Source organism: Coregonus lavaretus (assembly GCF_964263955.1).
Source record: "Coregonus lavaretus genome assembly, chromosome: 18".
Classification (NCBI taxonomy): Eukaryota; Metazoa; Chordata; class Actinopteri; order Salmoniformes; family Salmonidae; genus Coregonus; species Coregonus lavaretus.
Window position 1 is genome coordinate 43,661,704 of NC_140005.1, and position 22,396 is coordinate 43,684,099.

The 22,396-nt window shown below is 41.8% G+C and overlaps 1 protein-coding gene across 1 annotated transcript; it reads left to right on the forward strand.

Moving 5' to 3' along the window:
* Positions 1–7,134: 7,134 nt before the first annotated feature.
* Positions 7,135–21,886, forward strand: LOC311145524 (prostaglandin E2 receptor EP2 subtype-like; the record flags this gene model as incomplete). Its single annotated transcript, XM_084181788.1, has 2 exons — positions 7,135–7,950; positions 20,018–21,886. The coding sequence occupies 2 exons, from the start codon at positions 7,135–7,137 to the stop codon at positions 20,309–20,311; spliced, it is 1,110 nt and encodes a 369-aa protein (XP_084037914.1). The 3' UTR covers positions 20,312–21,886.
* Between the last annotated feature and the right edge of the window lie 510 nt (positions 21,887–22,396).

The following is a 22,396-nucleotide window of genomic DNA, read 5'->3' on the forward strand; positions in this document are numbered from 1 at the left end:
TCTGTGCAGGCCAGTCAAGTTCTTCCACACCGATCTCGACAAACCATTTCTGTATGGACCTCGCTTTGTGGACGGGGGAATTATCATGCTGAAACAGGAAAGGGCCTTCCACAAACTGTTGCCACAAAGATGGAAGCACAGAATCATCTAGAATGTCATTGTATGCTGTATGGTTAAGATTTCCCTTCACTGGAACTAAGGGGCCTAGCCCGAACCATGAAAAACAGCCCTTATTCTTCCTCCACCAAACTTTACAGTTGGCATTCGGGCAGGTAGCGTTTTCCTGGCATCTGCCAAACACAGATTCGTCCGTCGGACTGCCAGATGGTGAATTGTGATTAATCACTCCAGAGAATGCGTTTCTACTGCTCCAGAGTCCAATGGCGGCGAGCTTTACATCACTCCAGCTGACGCTTGGCATTGCGCATGGTGATCTTAGGCTTGTGTTCAGCTGCTCTGCCATTTCATGAAACTCCAGACGAACAGTTCTTGTGCTGTCGTTGTTTCCAGAGGCAGTTTGGAACTCGGTAGTAGTGTTGCAACCGAGGACAGACGATTTTTACGCACTACTTGCTTCAGCACTCGGCGGTCCCATTCTGTGAGCTTGTGTGGCTTACCACTTCGCGGCTGAGCCGTTGTTGCTCCTAGACGTTTCCACTTCACAATAACAGGACTTACAGTTGACCAGGGCACTTCTAGCAGGGCAAAAATTTGACGAACTGACTTGTTGGAAAGGTGGCATCCTATGATGGTGCCACGTTGAAAGTCACTGACCTCTTCAGTAAGGCCATTCTACTGCCAGTGTTTGTCTATGGAGATTGCATGGCTGTGTGCTCTATTTTATACACATGTCAGCAACAGGTGTGGCTGAAATAGCCGAATCCACAAATTTGAAGGGGTGTCTACATACTTTTGTATATATAGTGTATTTGTGCTCCGGCGAGTTGGGCATCACAACATACTTTTGTGAGGTTTTATCACTTGGATGTCACTGCTCCCAGTATAGCACACAGCGTGCTTATGGCTGGGCAGGGTAAAGTCACTAGGCAGCGTGCCATGTGTGCAATACCCAGACTGTTGCATCTGGAAGGGTCAGGTCTGGGTGGTCTGCCATGGGCCGTTTCATTTAGTTTCTGTTGGGGTCGGCTTGGGGCGTGATTATATTTCCCTATAGTATGTTGTACCGAAGTTGACTGACTGAAAGGGAACGTAACGTTGTGACTATAACTACTGTTCCCTGAAGGAGGGAAACGAGGTACAACACCTGTTTGGTCCCGCACCGACTGTTCCTGTGCTCAGTGAAGAGTGGTGAATTCGGAATGAATCTGTGCCTCACGCTTATCACCTGTGGAAGGTGGGGCTTCCAGCAAGGCACAGATTTAATTGGCCTTGTCAGGAGTGATTGTAGATCCTTCAACCGAAGTTGCGAGAGCGCGACTCCCCATCGTAGGTTGTGCTTCGTTTCCCTCCTTCAGGGAACCGTAGTTATAGTCATAATGTTACGTTTTACACAGGCACCCCATATTTCCTATTTTGGCCCTTGTGTAGAGCTGGGTCCCCCTGATCACATTATATGGGACCTTTTGAAAAAGACCACAGGTTTTTCACAAGCGCAGTTATCCATAACACCAGGCCTTTTCAGTTAAAACCAGTAACCTGTTATGTTCATAAGGGCAAAGCGTTTTGAAACAAAAAACTAAAAGGAGTGTTACCAGGGTCTTGTTCAGTAGGGCAAACCATAGTGAAACCTTTTGAATCTCTAAACAAAAACAAGTGTTTCTTATTGGATAAGTCCAGGTACTCCCTCCCTGTTTGTCAGTTTTCTTCGGTTTGGGGCATAATGAGGTTTCCGATGTACAAAAATGAACATCTTCCAGTGTTGCCACAAAACATTTTGAATGAACATGCGGTTACTGTAGGTGCCTTTTGTCTGTTACAATAAACATCCTGTTTGTTGATAAGAATCCAAAAATAAAACAATTATTGTCTTACCCAGACCATTTGAATTGAATAAAGCCATTTGTATTAATATGGGTTTTATATTTCCATTAAAATGCTTTCTATGGAGTTTCTGCAAATCCAAAAAAAATAACGACTTATGATTTATATGATCCATTTTGTTTCTCATTAGCGTGACAGTTTTATTTGGCTCTGACAATAATCTGCATTATTCACCATGGTAAGTGCCTTGAAATCGAATTACAGTGAAAGGGATGAGGGTAAATGTCCGGAATGCTTTCTGTTAACTAAATGCATGCTCTTCAATCAAACCACTACTCTCGGCGGGTCTGACTTAGAATATGTGGACAACTACAAATACCTAGGTGTCTGGTTAGACCGTAAACTCTCCTTCCAGACTCACATTAAGCATCTCCAATCCAAAGTTACATTTAGAATAGGCTTCCTATTTCGCAACAAAGCCTCCTTCACTCATGCTGCTAAACATGCCCTCGTAAAACTGACTATCCTACTGATCCTTGACTTCGGCGATGTCATTTACAAAATAGATTCCAACACTCTACTCAGCAAATTGGATGTAGTCTATCACAGTGCCATCCGTTTTGTCACCAAAGCCCCATATACTACCCACCATTGTGACCTGTACGCTCTTGTTGCCTGGCCCTCACTACATATTCGTCGCCAAACCCACTGGCTCCAGGTCATCGATAAATCACTGCTAGGAAAATCCCCGCCTTATCTTAGATCATTGATCACCATAGCAACACCCACCCGTAGTATGCGTTCCAGCAGGTATATCTCACTGGTCATCCCCAAAGCCAACACCTCCTTTGGCCACCATTCCTTCCAGTTCTCTGCTGCAAATGACTGGAACGAACTGCAAAAATCTCTGAAGCTGGAGACACTTATCTCCCTCACTAACTTTAAGCATCAGTTGTCAGAGCAGCTTACCGATCACTGCACCTGTACACAGCCCATCTGTAATTAGCCCACCCAACTACCTCATCCCCATATTGTTATTTACGTTGTTATTTATTTTGCTCATTTGCACCCAAGTATCTCTATTTGCACATCATCTTCTGCACATCTATCAGTCCAGTGTTAATACTAAATTGTAATTATTTTGCACTATGGCCTATTTATTGCCTTACCTCCATAACTTACATTTGCACACACTGTATATAGATTTTCTATTGTGTTATTGACTGTACGTTTTGTTTTTGTTTATCCCATGTGTAACTCTGTGTTGTTGTTTTTATCGCACTGCTTTGCTTTATCTTGGCCAGGTCGCAGTTGTAAATGAGAACTTGTTCTCAACTGGCTTACCTGGTTAAATAAAGGTGAAAAAAAAAAAAAGGTATTAGCCTCCGTGTTGAATGCCAATCTGACCGGTTCACTCACACAATTAACTATGAATGGGAGTCATAGATGATCAATCCCATCAAGGTACTTCAGAAGATGTGTTGAAACTGAATCAATTTCAGTCAGAAATCCTGTTGGCACATGTAATTGGTGTCAGCGGTCAAGACTGCATCTCTCATTGTCTTTCATTGTCACGTGGCCATAAGGGCAATGCAATGACCCTGTGTGCGTTTTTGTTGACCAACCAACCTCGCTGAACAAAAGTATAACCAATTTTTATATATATACAGTACCAGTCAAAAGTTTGGACACACCTACTCATTCAAGGGTTTTTCTTTATTTTTACTATTTTTTACATTGCAGAAAAATTGTGAAGATATCAAAACTATGAAATAACACATATGGAATCATGTAGTAACCAAAAAGGTGTTAAACAAATCAAAATATATTTTATATTTGAGATTCTTCAAATAGCCACCCTTTGCCTTGATGACAGCTTTGCAAACTCTTGGCATTCTCTCAACCAGCTTCACCTGGAATGCTTTTCCAACAGTCTTGTTCCCACATATGCTGAACACTTGTTCGCTGCTTTTCCTTCACTCTGCTGTCCGACTCATCCCAAACCATGTCAATTGGGTTGAGGTCACGGGATTGTGGACGCCAGGTCATCTAATGCAGCACTCCATCACTCTCCTTCTTGGTAAAATAGCCCTTACACAGCCTGGAGGTGTGTTGGGTCATTGTCCTGTTGAAAAACAAATGATAGTCCCACTAAGCCCAAACCAGATGGCATGGCATATCGCTGCAGAATGCTGTGGTAGCCATGCTGGTTAAGTGTGCCTTTAATTCTAAATAAATCACAGACAGTGTCACCAGCAAAGCACCCCCACACCATAACACCTCCTCCTCCATGCTTTAGGGTGGGAACTACATATGTGGAGATAATCCGTTCACCCACATCGCGTCTCACAAAGACACAGCGGTTGGAACCAAAAATCTCACATTTGGACTCTAGAACAAAGGACACATTTCAAACGGTCTAATGTCCATTGCTCGTGTTTCTTGGCCCAAGCAGGTCTCTTCTTCTTATTGGTGTCCTTTAGTAGTGGTTTCTTTGCAGCAATTCGAACATGAAGGCCTGATTCAAACAGTCCCCTCTGAACAGTTGATGTTGAGATATGTCTGTGACTTGAACTCTGTGAAGCGTTTATTTGGGCTGTAATTTCTGAGGCTGGCAACTCTAATGAACTTATCCTCTGCAGCAGAGGTAACTCTGGGTCTTCCATTCCTGTGGCAGTCCTCATGAGAGACAGTTTCATCATAGCGCTTGATGGTTTTTGCGCCTGCACTTTTAGAAACTTTAAAAGTTCTTGATATGTTCCATATTGACTGACGTTCATGTCTTAAAGTAATGATGGACTGTAGTTTCTCTTTGCTTATTTGAGCTGTTCTTGCCATAATATGGACTTGTCTTCTGTATACCCCCCCCCACTAGGGCTATCTTCTGTATACCCCCCCCCCCCCCCCCCACTACCTTGTCACAACACAACTGAAATTCCACAAATTAACGTTTAAGAAGGCACACCTGTTAATTGAAATGCATTCCAGGTGACTACCTCATGAAGCTGGTTGAGAGAATGCCAAGAGTGCGCAAAGCTGTCATCGAGGCAAAGGGTGGGTACATTGAAGAATCTAAAATCTAAAGTATATTTTGATTTGTTAACACTTTTTTGGCTACTACATGATTCCATATGTGTTATTTCATAGTTTTGATGTCTTCACTATTATTCTACAATGTAAAAAACTGTAAAAATAAAGAAAACCCCTTGAATGAGTAGGTGTGTCCAAACTTTTGACTGGTGGTGTATATATTTCTATATTTTTTAGTTTTTATTTTTTATTATTGAGATAGGACAGTGAAGAGGAGACAGGAAATGTGGGAGATTCCAACCAATGCCAACTCTGGTAGCCTAGGCTGTACATTTGTGCCGGGGTCCACAGCTTTAATTAACCGCTGGACCACACAGGCCACATATAACCAAATTTTTCAATTACATCAGAGCTAAATCAAGATCTAGGTATTTTAATGTGTTTGACTACACTGTATTGTCTATCATAGTAAATCCTGAAATGAACAGCATTTCTCTGACATCCCCATTGTGTCATCTTCATATTTCATGACATCATCACCTCTGAGACCAAGAGAAATTCTAGATAAATGTGAATTGTATCAGCACTAGCAATGAAACACTTAGATTCTCATGACAAAAGACACCCACACATTGACAGCTTGTTTGTGCCGAGTCGAGAGACAGACAGACAGACAGACAGACAGACGGGTGGGGAAGCAGGTGAGGAAGCAGGTGGGGAGGATGGAGAAGAAGATATTATCCATGTTACTAATCATAGGGGGATCCAATAACTGTCACAACCCTGACACCTTGCCAAGGAGACCATGTGTCTGTCCCCTCCAGTATAGATGTGGTCCTCTGTAGCTCAGCTGGTAGAGCACGGCGCTTATAACGCCAAGGTAGTGGGTTCGATCCCCGGGACCACCCATACACAAAAAAAATGTATGCACGCATGACTGTAAGTCGCTTTGGATAAAAGCGTCTGCTAAATGGCTTATTATTATGTCACAGATATTTACATTTTAATCTCAGACATACATTCTATCTGTGCCTGGATAAACTGGCCATTCCATTGGCTAAGGACAGGGATAAATAGTGTGTCTCTGAAATAGGCAAATGGAAGACGTAGGCTTAAAAGCATAGGAGAGGGTCGGTGAGGGAGGAATCCCCTTATCCTCTGGCTCAAGTCATGGAGTGGGTAGCATGCAGCGAGTGTGGTCTATTGGCTTTAGCGGGAGCTGGGTAGGGGAAAGGACAAAGAAAGGGAGAGGAAAAGGCGAGATGGCCAGGAAAGGGGCACACTGGAGGGAATATGATCGCTTGGGCATCTTTAAAGTAAAAATACTTTTCACTGTTCTCTCAGAAGTCAAATGATGGCTCAAGTCAAAACAGTTTATTACGTTTCCCTTGGCACATGACTTCTGATTTGCATTTTTGTAGACCAAGCAGTTCAGGACTTTTAGCTTAATTATGAGGCTAGATAGATTAGGTGATAGTCATACTTCGATGAATTAAATAACACTTGAAGCCTTTTACTTAATCTAATTTAATCCCCTCTATTGGCTATAAAATAGAACTAGGCTAGTCAAGATCTGTGCTTGAGTGTGCCACTCCTCTGAGTAAAATCTTTCCACCACGGTATTGGAGGAGATGGTGTGTCTACATGTCGGTGACGTCACTGCATCACTTCGCTCAAACAGCTCATTTCTGGTGAGGAACCCATGGCTCACTCACGCAGAACATCCGCGTTATCCTTACCAAAGAAGAACAAACGCCGGCAAAACATAGCCCCCTAAATAATGGACGGAATGACTACACATGGGCTGGTCCAGTCTTTTTGGTCATATTTTTCTCTGGACGGGAAACAATTTAGAAGTAGGGCAAAGTTTGCCTATATTTTGTGAGTCAAGACTTCGCCAGAGTTGTAATTTGTGTGAAGAAAAGGTGGAGACAGAAGCGCGCGACTCCAATCCTCTATCAACTTGTCGCATCACACGTTCCGGAACACAGCAAAGCAAAACAAGGACACAAACGTTATTTCTTAAGAGGAACCGAAGTTGGTCTACTTCACTATTTTTTAAGTGCTGAAACAAAAGCACTGTCTTATTCTCAGGAACAGTGAATCCTCTTGGAATCTCACCCAATCAGCACTTAAGTCTTGGACGGAGGCTAAACTCTTCCTATGGCAAACGACACGGAAAAGGACCCATGCCACAGCAACCTGCACATCGACAAGGGAAACCCGCGCATCAGTGCGATAATGTTCTCCGCCGGAGTGATAGGGAACTTGGCCGCTTTGATCCTTCTGGAGATCCACCGCAGGAAGGACAAGAGCCGTCAGCGCCTGTCGCTCTTCCACGTGCTGGTCACCGCGCTGGTCGTCACTGACTTGATGGGCACCTGTCTAGTCAGCCCTTTCGTCCTGGCAGCCTACTCCTTTAATACCACCATTATTGCTATGATTGACACTAACCCTCCCGCAATATGTGAGTATTTTGGATTCTGTATGACTTTTTTCAGCTTGGCCACATTATCTGTCCTCTTCGCCATGGCGCTCGAGCGATGCCTCTCCATTGGGTGTCCCTACTTCTACGGGCGGCACATCACCAAACGTTGTGGATACATCACCATTCCATTCATCTATTTAGTTTGCGGGGTGTTTTGCCTCATGCCCTTTTTGGGTTTCGGGGACTACGTGCAGTATTGCCCGGGGACGTGGTGTTTCATCGACATGAATCCGTTAATGCCGGAAGACCGAGTTTATCCAGTCCTTTACGCAACCGTTATGCTCATCCTAGTCCTCTCTATAGCGGCTTGTAACGCCTTTGTCGTTTACCACCTGGTTTTGATGTACCGGAAGCGCAAACTTAACGGGGTATCCGTTACGACTCGGAGTAAGAAGGACCGGAGAGTCCTCTCCATGGCCGAAGAGGTCGAGCATCTTATAGTACTGGTGTTCATGACGGTTATATTCGTGATTTGCTCCCTTCCTCTGGTGGTAAGTTAAACAATTGTTTTTCTAAAAGTTGTACTATTCATCTGTTTGCTTCCTGGGTGATCCCCTAATTTGCTGACACTGATATTTTTTTGCACAATTGAATCAAGCAACATTTTATTTCTCAATTGATAGGCGGTAGTTTACACTCTTTAAAAAAAAAAGGTTCCTGGAGGCACCTTTAGGGGTTCTTCAGATTGCAACACCAGCAGAACCCCTAATGGGCCTCCAGGAACCTTTTCCCTGAGGAACCTTTTTAAAAAGGTGGTCCTCTGTAGCTCAGCTGGTAGAGCACGGCGCTTGTAACGCCAAGGTAGTGGGTTCGATCCCCGGGACCACCCATACACAAAAAAAAAAAATTATGCACGCACGACTGTAAGTCACTTTGGATAAAAGCGTCTGCTAAATGGCATATTATTATTATTATTATTATAAAAAGGTTCCTCAACGAACCTTATAGGGTTTTAAAGTTCCTGTATGTATTATATTATGAATAATAGTAGTAATAATCATAACAATAATACTATTAACAATAATAATACAAATAACATGGAGTGGCAAAGTTCTAAAGTCACAAATTAATTTTATTGACTTTGAATGTAATACAAATCCAAATATGCAATCAATAAATTAAGTGCTCAGGGATGCAAACCTGCCATTGTTCAGATATTCACAATTGTTTTATGTGAAAATAGGTCATCCATGTGAATTGTGTACATCGGGGTCTGACGAAAAGTTCGCAGACGTAGAGTGTATCACCAATTGAGCTCTAAAAGAGAGGCGCGAACAGAGCTTCTCCCTGGGAGAATCTCAATTGTATACGCCTCGCGTCCTACTCTCCTCGCCTCCTTCTCAAAACCCATTGGAGAAGGTCAGAGGGGAGGGACCTCTGGCTTTCTCATCCAATAGGTTTTGAGGAGAGAGGACACGAGGAGTATTCAATTGAGATTCTCCCACTGTGTGCTCACTAACATTACTTTCTCTGGCGGCTGTGTCATCATGCACCCACGCAACAAACGTTATTCCTGATTGGTTTGAAATAATGATGTGGTTATAGTTGATAAGAAGCAAATTATAGTTGCATGTATGTTTCAATAGCGCAAAGTTATCTAACACTACAGTAACTTTAATTAGCAAGCTAACGTTAGCTAAACCATACCAACAAATATACAACAATTATCAGCTAACGTTACAGGCTATGTAGCTTGGCTAGCTGATGAAAACGAAGAGTACATTACGTTATGTACTGTTTTTTAAATAATAGTTTGATTAATTATTATGTTAGCTAGTGAATAGCTAACGTTTACTCACTTTTGACGTCGATCCGTTGCAAGTCGTCTATCACCTGTCATGTCTCCAACCATCCGTGCGCTTCCCCCAGTGCGTCTTTGGACCAATGGTCTCAATTCGAATGATATGTACAAGCGCCCTTTATTCACTAGCGCAACCACTCTTTTGAAAAGGGTTCTTAAAAGCACCCCTTAAGTCTACAAAGGTTAAAAAACTAACTGATGGCAGAGTATGGGTTCTTAAATTAACCTTAAAACCTCTTAAAATGTACCTAAATGTAATCTACGTATTCCCCCAAAAGTAATTATTTATCACGAGGGCCATAAACAATAACTAGTAATGCTGCATACTCCAAGAAAGGGTAAAATATCACCTCTCTGGTAAAAATAGTAATACATTGCTGAGATGTAGTCACTTTTGAGGACACAAGCTCAAGTACACAGTACAAATATGATATAAATATTTAATCTGATGTATTTCCTATTCAACAAAACTGTATGAATAAGGCTTGAAATGACTTAAATTTTTTCTAAATATAGTATAATCCATTTATAAAACGACAAAAAAAATCACCTTCCTTAACTGTAAAATACATAAAAGGTCTCTCTTGATCAAAACGTCTGCCCCCATCGAAACCACTCTCTCCTGCTGCGTTATGATGTAAGGATTCCAGGCATATTGTTGTTAGTGGCTGTGATGTAGGGTTCAGGCAGGAGTTGATGGACAGTCGGAAGAGCGATTGAAATGGTTTGAGGGACATCCCAGCTTCATGTGGTGTCAGATTTCACATCCTGGTGTCAGACATACTCCTGTGTCCATGAGAATGAGGGCTACTGCTCATTGCAAGCACTTTCAATCTATGGTGTCCACATATCGATTTATAAGTGAAAATGTCGGTTGAAACCGGTACCAGAACCACGCAGGTCCCCAAAACAGCTAAGAGGTTTAAGGTTCCTCTTTAACCTTATAATAAATAACAATATGCCATTTAGCAGACGCTTTTATCCCAAGCGACTTACAGTCATGTGTGTATACATTTTTACGTATGGGTGGTCCCGTGGATCGAACCCACTACCCTGGCGTTACAAGCGCCATGCTCTACCAATTGAGCTACAGAGGACCACGTATTATCCTAAAGGATTCTACAGGAACCGCAAGGTACATTTTCTTTACATTAAATTATCCTGAAGGATCCTCCAGGATCCTTTTTCTTTTTAGTGTACCCCATTCATCGATGCTAACTGCTTTAGTGCCTATGGTGATAGTATGTTCTGACCGGGGGGAGTTTTGTTAAGAGCCCTGACGCTTGCTCTAACACATATCGCTTGCGGTACGTTTTTGGAAACATAAGGAACGTATCTTTCATATCAGCGAGTAATAATAATAATTTAAAAAAGGTAAAATTACTACTAGCGCTGATTAATGAATCTACTATGTTGTTGTTGTGGTTATTAAACATCTAATTGACAGACGTTGGTTAAATTACTTGAATTCTATTTAGTTCTGTTTTTTTTGTGAGCCCAACGTGTCGTTTTTCTGGAGAGAAATCAAGTCATTCACAAGATAAATCTAGTCTGTGGGACGTTGGGCTGAAGGGATTGGTAGTTTTCATTAAGCAAATATTCAACCTAGTTCAGAGCAGAAATTTGGTAATTAACTACAATGACCATAACCCATTGTGCCTGTTTTTTCTAGCTCGGACAAAGACGGATCAGTCCAAAATAAGCCCAATGCGTTTCTATCATGGATGCCAAGGGAAGGCAGGCTTCCCCAAAACATTTACCAAGAAAAAAACATACAAAATAATGTATCTTTCGTTTCATACATTTCCTTCAATTCGCAAGAGGCTGAATGTATCTCACCGGAGAAAGCAATCATCCGAGCGAACGAAACAGCGCCCCTCTGTCTTAGTATGTGTAGAGTATCTATCTGATGCTGTCTGGTCAGAAAGAGTATGACATTGTTGCCGCCCGTAGCATTGAATGCAAGGGAAGCCAGCAAGCATTTGGCTTCTCTTGATAAAAAATTTTTGTCAAGGGAAGCCAGTTTCAATTTGGCTTCAGACCAATCACATCACAAGCCAAAAGTCATTATTGACAGAAAAAAACTTGAATTGTTGCGTTGTTGTCTTCCGGTGGCTAGCTAGCTAGCTAAAATTGTCCCTTTCCTAAATTAGCCATGGATGGAGATAGGGAGATGGGGATTTACTTAATTCTCCGTACTGGCCAATGATTATAACGGCGATTCTGATCCAACCATAAATGTATACATTGTGCCCCTGGCCTGAGAGGATGGAAGTTCAACATGTAGCTAGATGTAGTATGCTAATGTTAACTAGCTGGCCTGGTGTATCGTTGCCCATGAAAGGAAGTTAGGCTAGCAAGCAAGTATTTTAGCCAAGTAGTCTAGGACAACAAAAACTAAAAGTGGGTACTGTATAACAGAGTCATAGACCGTTTAGGCAACATGAAAGAGGAGGATGGCATTGGCATTTCTCTACAAGTAGGGTGAGTCAACATGTTTTTTCTACTTGCACGCACACACACACATCAGTTCCATGGACAGCTACATAATATTTAGCTCACGCTAATTGGACTAAATAGTTTGTCACTGTTTTATACTAAGCATAGGTGATTAGATGATGTTGAAATGTTGAAGTTGAAATGGTGCTGGAATAGTGGAGGCAGTGAGCATCCTCCCAAAACACATACTTCCACCATTTTCTGCCTGTGTGTCCAACAGTGTAATATATCCTCAGTTGGTCGAGATGGTCAACCCAGCCCATTTTCTTGTTGTAATCCATTACAAGCTCTGGAACAGATATACACTATGTATACAAAAGTATGTGGACAACCCTTCAAATTAGTGGATTCGGCTATTTCAGCCACACCGTTGCTGACAGGTGTATAAAATCGAGCATACAGCCATGCAATCTCCATAGACAAACATTGGCAGTAGAATGGCCTTACTGAAGAGCTCAGTGACTTTCAACGTGGCACCGTCATAGGATGCCACCTTTCCAACAAGTCAGTTCGTCAAATCTCTGCCCTGCTAGAGCTGCCCCGGTCAACTGTAAGTGCTGTTATTGTGAATTGGAAACATCTAGGAGCAACAACGGCTCAGCCACGAAGTGATAGGCAACACAAGCTCACAGAAAGGGACTGCTGAGTGCTGAAGCGCGTAGCGCGTACAAATCGCCTGACCTCGGTAGCAACACTCACTACCGAGTTCCAAACTGCCTCTGGAAGCAACGTCAGCACAATAACTGTTTGTCGGTAGCTTCATGAAATGGGTTCCATGGCCAAGCAGCAGCACACAAGCCTAAGATCAACATGCGCAATGCCAAGCGTCGGCTGGAGTGGTGTAAAGCTCGCCGCCATTGGACTCTGGAGCAGTGGAAACGCGTTCTCTGGAGTGATGAATCACGCTTCACCATCTGCCAGTCCAACGGACGAATCTGGGTTTGGCGGATGCCAGGAGAACGCTACCTGCCCCAATGCATAGTGCCAACTGTAATGTTTGGTGGAGGAGGAATAATGGAAATCAGTCAATTTAAATACATTCTTTAGGCCCTAATCTATGGATTTCACATCACTGGGTAGGGGTGCAGCCATGGGTGGGCCTGGGAGGGCATAGGCCCACCCACTTGGGAGCCAATCATAATGAGTTTTTCCCCGCAAAAGGGATTTATTACAGACAGAAATACTCCAATTTTTTTATTTGACCTCTTGAGATGGGGAAAACATATTTGTTTATTAAGTTGAACATGTGCTCTTCATGTCAGAATGAATTTTTTCACCAACTTACACTATTCCTAAAGGGACCCAGTTATGCTACGATATAAACACATTACACAAATGTGTGTAGTTCAACACTTACACGAAGAAGTTATTAGTGTATTGAAAGACACTTTAATAGGAGGGAAATTAAGTAGACAGCAATGAGGTGGGCAGAGTGGTACCCTCTAGTAGGTCACCTTATGGGTCATGTAGGGAGGAAACCAAATAACACCCACCAGTGCCCCTTCACAAAATCTAAACACTTTTGTAAAAAAGTAGACTATGTACCGTTTTATTAGTGGTGTTTCCAAAATCTGTCTTGCCTACTGCTTACTAAAACGACATACTGTGTACTAATCGTCCCACATACTATGCAGCCAATTCTACTAGATTAAAACCCTAAATGAGTATGACATCCTGGCATTTAAAGCATGCTACATTTTCAAAATTTCGCATAATATATAACTTTCTATTTTGGCTACTATTTAGAACGTAAGTACAGGTATTCGAACACGGCCGATGTCTTATTATAAGGCTATAATACATTATTACATGTCATTAATGCACAACAACCCAAGAAGATGCTATCTAGAACATCTTTCTTGTTCTGAGTCATGCACTTATCTTCAATTAGAGCGTCATCGGGGTCGCATAGAGGCAGTCTAGAGACCTAACAGTGGGACCAAGTTTCCATCTCAACCACCCCCTTCATATGATGGAAGAGATGCATCGTTGATTAAATACGCTCGTTACCAAGAAATGCTCTACCACTAAATTGACAAGGTCCCTGCCTCTAGGGAGTGTACAAAGCAAAAACAGCCCTAGACACAAACACATGGATGCCCAATAACGCTCCAACCCACCGTCCATATATCAAGCGGAACATCGGCCTGGCTTATCAGGCCAAACATAGGATCCCACATAAAAGTATGCTTGTTAACCACGCAACTGGTATAGGTTGTTATCAATAACGTCATAATTTGTTCCATTTCAAACATTCCATTTCGTTCGGACACCCTATTGTCACTCTTATTGACAACAACCAATACGTTGAAGGTGATAAAAGGGGATAAATTAGGATCTTATGGTTTTTAAAACTTTTATTTCCCATGTTTTGGTTCATGTCTATCTTATCACTCAGAGATAGTCTTATAGGCAATATAGGGCACTCTATCTATGGTAATGCAGACAGTCAGACCCCCCCCTGTGGGATTGGCGTCTATACTCTACGTCTGCCTGCTGTCGGTGAAACCGGAACCTGCCTGTGTGCACTGCTCGCTCCACTTTCCCTCTTTACTGTGCCCTCTGGCACCGATGAAATGGTTAATAATTCAACAGCGTTTCGCTGTTGCAATAAGACACCTACTGAGAATACAGCTTTCTGCATGTCTCCTCAATATCTGCCCAGAGTGTTCTCTAACTAATCAATAAGCATTAAACAATCCCGCCAGTTTGTTCCAGTTCGAGGGCAGGTAGGGTCCTGACAGAACATAATTAGTGGAGAATTTAAAGAACCTCTCTGAAATATTTTTATTTAGTAGACCAAACCCTGGGGTTAAGGTGGTGTTCCCTAACCGCCTGATTCTTGGCAAACAAAATGGCAGCTCGGTTGGTGGGAGGGAGGGAAATACCAAAATGACATGTACAGTGAGGGAAAAAAGTATTTGATCCCCTGCTGATTTTGTACGTTTGCCCACTGACAAATAAATAATCAGTCTATAATTTTAATGGTAGGTTTATTTGAACAGTGAGAGACAGAATAACAATACAAAAATCCAGAAAAACGCATGTCAAAAATGTTATAAATTGATTTGCATTTTAATGAGGGAAATAAGTATTTGACCCCTCTGCAAAACATGACTTAGTACTTGGTGGCAAAACCATTGTTGGCAATCACAGAGGTCAGACGTTTGTTGTAGTTGGCCACCAGGTTTGCACACATCTCAGGAGGGATTTTGTCCTACTCCTCTTTGCAGATCTTCTTCAAGTCATTAAGATTTCGAGGCTGATGTTTGGCAACTCGAACCTTCAGCTTCCTACACATATTTTCTATGGGATTTAGGTCTGGAGACTGGCTAGGCCACTCCAGGACCTTAATGTGCTTCTTCTTGAGCCACTCCTTTGTTGCCTTGGCCGTGTGTTTTGGGTCATTGTCATGCTGGAATACCCATCCACGACCCATTTTCAATGCCCTGGCTGAGGGAAGGAGGTTCTCACCCAAGATTTGACGGTACATGGCCCCGTCCATCGTTCCTTTGATGCGGTGAAGTTGTCCTGTCCCCTTAGCAGAAAAACACCCCCAAAGCATAATGTTTCCACCTCCATGTTTTACAGTGGGGATGGTGTTCTTGGGGTCATAGGCAACATTCCTCCTCCTCCAAACACGGCGAGTTGAGTTGATGCCAAAGAGCTCCATTTTGGTCTCATCTGACCCCAACACTTTCACCCAGTTCTCCTCTGAATCATTCAGATGTTCATTGGCAAACTTCAGACGGCCCTGTATATGTGCTTTCTTGAGCAGGGGGATCTTGCTGGCACTGCAGGATTTCAGTCCTTCGCGGCGTAGTGTGTTACCAATTGTTTTCTTGGTGACTATGGTCCCAGCTGCCTTGAGATCATTGACAAGATCCTCCCGTGTAGTTCTGGGCTGATTCCTCACCATTCTCATGATCATTGCAACTCCACAAGGTGAGATCTTGCATGGAGACCCAGGCCAAGGGAGATTGACAGTTATTTTGTGTTTCTTCCATTTGCGAATAATCACACCAACTGTTGTCACCTTCTCACCAAGCTGCTTAGCGATGGTCTTGTAGCCCATTCCAGCCTTGTGTAGGTCTACAATCTTGTCCCTGACATGCTTGGAGAGCTCTTTGGTCTTGGCCATGGTGTAGAGTTTGGAATCTGATTGATTGATTGCTTCTGTGGACAGGTGTCTTTTTTACAGATAACAAACTGAGATTAGGAGCACTCCCTTTAAGAGTGTGCTCCTAATCTCAGCTCGTTATCTGTATAAAAGACACCTGGGAGCCAGAAATCTTTCTGATTGAGAGGGGGTCAAATACTTATTTCCCTCATTAAAATGCAAATCAATTTATAACATTTTTGACATGGGTTTTTCTGGATTCTTTTGTTGTTATTCTGTCTCTCACTGTTCAAATAAACCTACCATTAAAATTATAGACTGATCATTTCTTTGTCAGTGGGCAAACGTACAAAATCAGCAGGGGATCAAATACTTTTTTCCCTCACTGTAGGCTATTTGTCAATGATCTTTGCTCGATTTCTCAAGTCCTATCTCATCGCTTCCTATTCAATACACATTGGAGAAGGTCAGAAGGGAGGAACCATGGATGCTTTTCTCCAATGTGTTCTGAGGGGGCATGGAGAAAGGACTAAAGTGAAGACTATTAAGAAAGAGTCTTAAAGAATCAACAAGTTCAACACAGTGTTAATCTGGAGGTACTTATAAAGCCATTACTGCATTTGCATAATGCAGACTGATATAAGAATGCATTTAAAACCCTATATAACTCTTTCTCAATAACCCTAATGTCAACAATTCACACAGAAGTTCAGCTCATTAGGTTGCCCCATTGTAATTTGTGAATATCTAAGGTCCTGTACAGGCATGGCTGTGGTGTGTTTTTCCACTGTCTTCTGGGTGGTTCACACTGCTTGTTCCACCCACAGGATATTGCCGTAATAATGGTTGTTTCAGGAAATTGGCCCGAAACAGTACTTTCACTTTTACTGGAGACAGCACTCTAGTCACACTGGGAAACCCCAACAGTACACACAGCGGTCGAGGAATGTGCATCTCCACTGTCTCACTAATACCAAGAGTAATAAAAACCTGTGAGATGGTCACATTTTCCCATCATTATTGTGGCATTACTTGTCATTTTCTCCTAAACTAATTTACTTTATTTGACTTTAATTTAGAAAATAGCAACTGTTCTAAGGTAACTAGCGACAGACAGACCCGTGGAAATTTGAACCAGACCAAATCTTGTTTCATTCCCACAGATACCTTTTCGGCTCTGTGCCGTTTAGCATGTGGAATAGCTACAGTGCCTTCAGAAAGTATTCATACCCCTTGACTTATTCCACATTTTGTTGTTACAGCCTGAATTCAAAATGGATTACATTATTCTTTTTAAATTCTTCAAGCTATGTGAAGTTGGTTGTTGATCATTGCTACTGTAGAGAGCCATTTTCTTGCCATAGATTTTCAAGCCGATTGAAGTCAAAACTGTAACTAGGCCACTCAGGAACATTCAATGTTGTCTTGGTAAGCAACTCCAGTGTATATTTGGCCTTGTGATTTAGGTTATTGTCCTGCTGAAAGGTGAATTTGTCTTCCAGTGTCTGGTGGAAAGCAGACTGAACCAAGTTTTCCTCTAGGATTTTGCCTGTGCTTAGCTCCATTACGTTTATTTTTATCCCAAAAAAAACAACACATCCCTTTCCGATGACGAGCATACCTATAACATGATGCAGCCACCACCATGCTAGAACATATGAAGAATGGTACTCAGTGATGTGTTGTGTTGGATTTGCCCCAAGCATAACGCTTGTATTCAGGACATTAATTTAATTTCTTTGCCACATTTCTTGCAGTTTTACTTTATTGCCTTATTGCAAACAGGATGCATGTTTTGGAATATTTGTATTCTGTAGAGGCTTCCTTCTTTTCACTCTGTCATTTAGTATTGTGGAGTAATGACAATGTTGTTCATCCATACTCAGTTTTCTCTTATCACAGCCATTAAACTCTGTTTTAAAGTCACCATTGGCCTTGTGGTGAAATCCCTGAGCGGTTTCTTTCCTCTCCGGCAACTAAGTTAGGAAGGACGCCTGTATCTTTGTAGTGACTGGGTGTATTGATATACCATCCAAAGTGTATCCAATTTGTAAGTCGCTCTGGATAAGAGCGTCTGCTAAATGACGTAAATGTAAATGTAAATGTAAATAATAACTTCACCATGCTCAAAGGGTTATTAATGTATTTTTTGGTACGATTTTATTTGATCTTTTATAAGCAATACACATCATACACACACAAACGACAACATCATACAAACATCAACTACATCCCACCTGCCCAGACCCACTAGCACACACCCCCATCACTTTCTGCCACATGGCCTGAAACTGCACCATTTTGTATCTCTCCGTAGCCCACACACTTTCAATATTTAAATACATTATTTGATTGTTCCATTGTGTTAATGATGGCAGATTGATTGATTTTCCAAGTTTTTAATATATGTTTTTTCAAGATGAGTGATGAGAAGAGAGTCATCCAACCCATCGGGCTTTTCACTACATCTCCATATGTCATTTCTTGAAATATGCAGATAGATGGATTCAAAGTACTGTACGTTTACATTGTAATACTTCTGATAGCCAACTTTCTAGCTCTGCCCACAACTTCCAGACTTTATAGCATTCACAGGAAGCATGGATTATTGAGTCATTATTCGTTTTATACTTAAGACATGACTCTGCCATTGAGCTGTATAATTTGTGCATTTTGTCTCTTGTATAATACATTCTATACATTAGTTTATACTGGATTAAGCGTACATTTTAGTTAACTGTAATTTCGTTAGTTATGCTCAAACCTTCCCTCCATCTTGTGACAACATCAGTTATTTTTAAGTCTTGGTTCCAATAGTTCATATTTTTTCCTAAGAGATTGTCAGTTGGATATGCTCTCTGCAAGGTTTTATGTATCTTCCCTATCATTCTCTGACTCAATAAGATTCCCTCAAGGTTGTTGTGATGTCCAAAGGATTTCATATATACATTTTGTGATGTAACTTTAAATATTTGAAACTATCTACATTGATCAGTCCAAAATTACTTTTTAATTTCTTTAATAGAAATAAATGTATTTCCTGTTACCAAGTCATTTACGGTTTCCATGCCTTTAGTTTTCCATGTGGCTCAAAGGAATTTTCAGTGTCTGCTTTTTTAATTTTTACCCATCTACCTATAGTTGCCCTTTGCGAGGCATTGGAAAACCTCCTTGGTCTTTTTGGTTGAATCTGTGTTTGAAATTCACTGCTCAATTGAGGGATCTTACAGATAATTGTATATGTGGGGTACAGAGATGAGGTAGTCATTCAAAAATCATGTTAAACACTATTATTGCACAGAGTGAGTCCATGCAACTTATTATGTGACTTGTTAAGCACATTTTTACTCCTGAACTTATTTAGGCTTGCCATAACAAAGGGGTTGAATAATTATTGACTCGAGACATTTCAGCTTTCATTTTTTATTAATTTGTAAAAACATGATTCCACTTTGACATGCTGTATTGTGTGTAGACCAGAGACACAAAATCTCAATTTAATCTATTTTAAATTCAGACTCTAAGACAACAAAATGTGGAAAAAGTCAAGGGGTGTGAATACTTTCTGAAGGCACTGTATTTCGGGTCAAGTGACTTGGACTCTATATGTTTCTATATTCATTTATTACAAACTGTTTTCTTTTTTTCCGTAACTCCATATTTAATTAATTATTAGCTTCTGAAGCTTTTGTTTCACCAAAGACTATCTGTTTTCGATAATCTGACATTGACACTAATCTCCAAAACAAGGGTTTCAAAACAAATATAGAGGATTCAAGGAATGTGGTTTGGCTGATTAGGAGCTAGCAAGGATTACATTCTGGTCTATTTGACTTTTGGGAGAATGGAAGAACCAAGATGTTTGCAAGAGCTAATAATATTTTGGGTATTTTCATTTTATTCAGACAGAGATAGGATGAAATGAGTGGGGAAACAGAAGGAGATGCAGAATAGTGGTGGGACTGGGATTAGTACCCACTCTGGGGTGGGGAATATGTGCTGCAGGTGTTGGCATTACCCACTACACCAGCCTCAGGCATGGATCCCGCACAGACAGTTGGTGGCAGTGGTGGGATTCCACGGCAAGCCATTTGATCAGGACTCGTTAATTCAGTGTCTTCTCTTCCTCGTCTCTTAGATCCGTGTGTACATCAACTCCACGGGCCAGCGGAAGGAGAGCCACAAGCTGGACCTCATCGCCCTCCTCTTTCTCTCGACCAACTCCATCGTGGACCCCTGGGTGTTCATCTTCCTCAGCCCATCAGTGCTGCGCTTCTTCTGGGGAGCGCTGTGCAAGACGCCCCTCCTGCGGTCCAGGGAGTCCTTCTTCAAGTCCTCCCTGGGGAAGCAGATGCACACCCAGCTGGAGTCGTGCCATCCCAGTGCAGTCTCCGAGTTCACCCACCCCCCGATGTCCACGCAGAAGGTTTGACCTGCTGATGTATTGGACTTAATTGGGGCCTTGTATGTTGTCTCTGAAGGGAGAAGCCACTCAGAATAGTGCCGCTGCCCAAATGTGCCGCCTGCCCGGTGGTTTGGTTCTATGGCAGGGATGTTGGTTGTGTGTAGCTACTTAGGGGCAACTTCTGGACAAGCGGAGCAGCAACCTACACATTCCTGCAAACGTAGGCTGCTGCTTGTTTTGGAACAAGCTCTGAGGCGCATATTGGAAGCCTCCGGAGGCCAGCAACAGATGTTTGACGGACAGTTAGACGCTAACTCTGAGGAGAATGGGGTTGCAGTATGGGTCACGTTCTTAAAAGCACTACCCGTTATTTGTTTTTACAGCCTGGACTCTCAAACCAGAGGCCACTACAAGGACAGCAAACCAGGATTCACAACACTGAACGGGCTAAATCAGATAAGGACGGTTTATTCTATATGAGTTGATCATGCTCCAGATGCATGCGTTGTTGGCGCCGTGCCCTGTTAGCACACCCTGGGACTCCCAGGGAAGTTTACATAAATTCTTTCTATTGAGATGTTCCTTCAGCTATCAAATGTCATCCCTTGTGGTTTTGGGAATTGTTATCAGAACAGTCAGAGACATCCTTGTAATCCAAGCAAGATTCACACACACCAGACCTAGGTTCAAATACTATTTAGGGTATTTCAATTACTTTCAAAGACATTTGGATGTAAGTATTTTGATATTTTCCATTCGAAAACACAAGTCATGTAATATTGGAATGTATTTGGAAATACACTTGGAAAGTATTTGCATGTATTTGGTAAATAGGTATATACAAATTTTTAAATACTACCATGCATATCAACCAGGTCTGTTTGGTATTTGAAATAATGTATTTGGAAATAAGTATTTGGAAATACTTTCAAATAGTGGGCAATTTATAGTAGGCTATCCAATAGAAGTAGTTGATTCGGGACACATTAAAATATTAGTACTGTATTTGAGTTACAAATACTCAAATACGGTACACAGAAAATAACAAATAATCAAATACCCATGTATTTGAACCCAGGTCTGACACACACATACACTATCCCCTCTCCCTGCAGCTATGACACGTTGACCTTTCCCCTTTCACCCCACTGGGTAATCACCTCAAACGGTCAAAGGGAAAGAGCCCGAGAGTGACATTTATTTTTTAAACGTTTTTTTTAATCAAGCAAATTAATGTGGTTATGTTATGCGAAGCGTGCTATGAGAGGAGGTTTCGTCTGTACTCTGGATAAGAGCGTCTGCTAAATGACTAAAATGTCAAATGTACTCTTATGAGGTTCCTTTGTGTTTAAAGGAGTATTGAGTATTTATTGTGTCCCAGCCCTCAGATCTCATTGATGTGTTCGTGTACCTGGTGACAAGGTGCTCATGAATGTTCAGTGCGCAGTTGTAAATGTGTATCGTGTGTGTGTGTGTGTGTGTGTCAGTAATCCGGTTTCCATCCAAACTTTTTATGCGAATAAAGTACATGTCGTATAAAAAATGTCACGACAGGCCTGATGGAAAAAGCAAATGTGTTGGTAAACATTACAAATGTCGACAAAACAATACGGCAGACAATGTGGGACCTTTTTGTGTCGGTAGCATTTATTATGCAAGAAATGGCAGTGGAAACGCTTTTTTCACTTCCAATACATATCGAGGGTCTTATTCTGGTGACATGATGATCAATGCTTGGCTGCCATTTGACAAACAAAAATTATCTTGATATTTTGTCCATAATAATGTCATCATGTAGGCTATACCCGCACTGTATCTGCGAGTGCGAGCTATTAGCTAGTGTGCACGTGCCAAGACCAGAGTGGGCACACTCGCTATATAACGCAACATCTTTTGTGACAAGACCATCAGTAGAGTTCAAAATGCGATGGAAACCCATTTAAATTGTATTGTTATTCGGTACATGGGAATTTAACTGCAAAAGGTATTTTTATGTGTACTACGTCTTCACACACAGCGTGGGAAAATGCGCATATTGTTTTTATATGGCTTTTAGAATATTTGCATGAAAATCTGTCGCCAATTGGATAGAAACCTAGCTAGTGTCAAAGA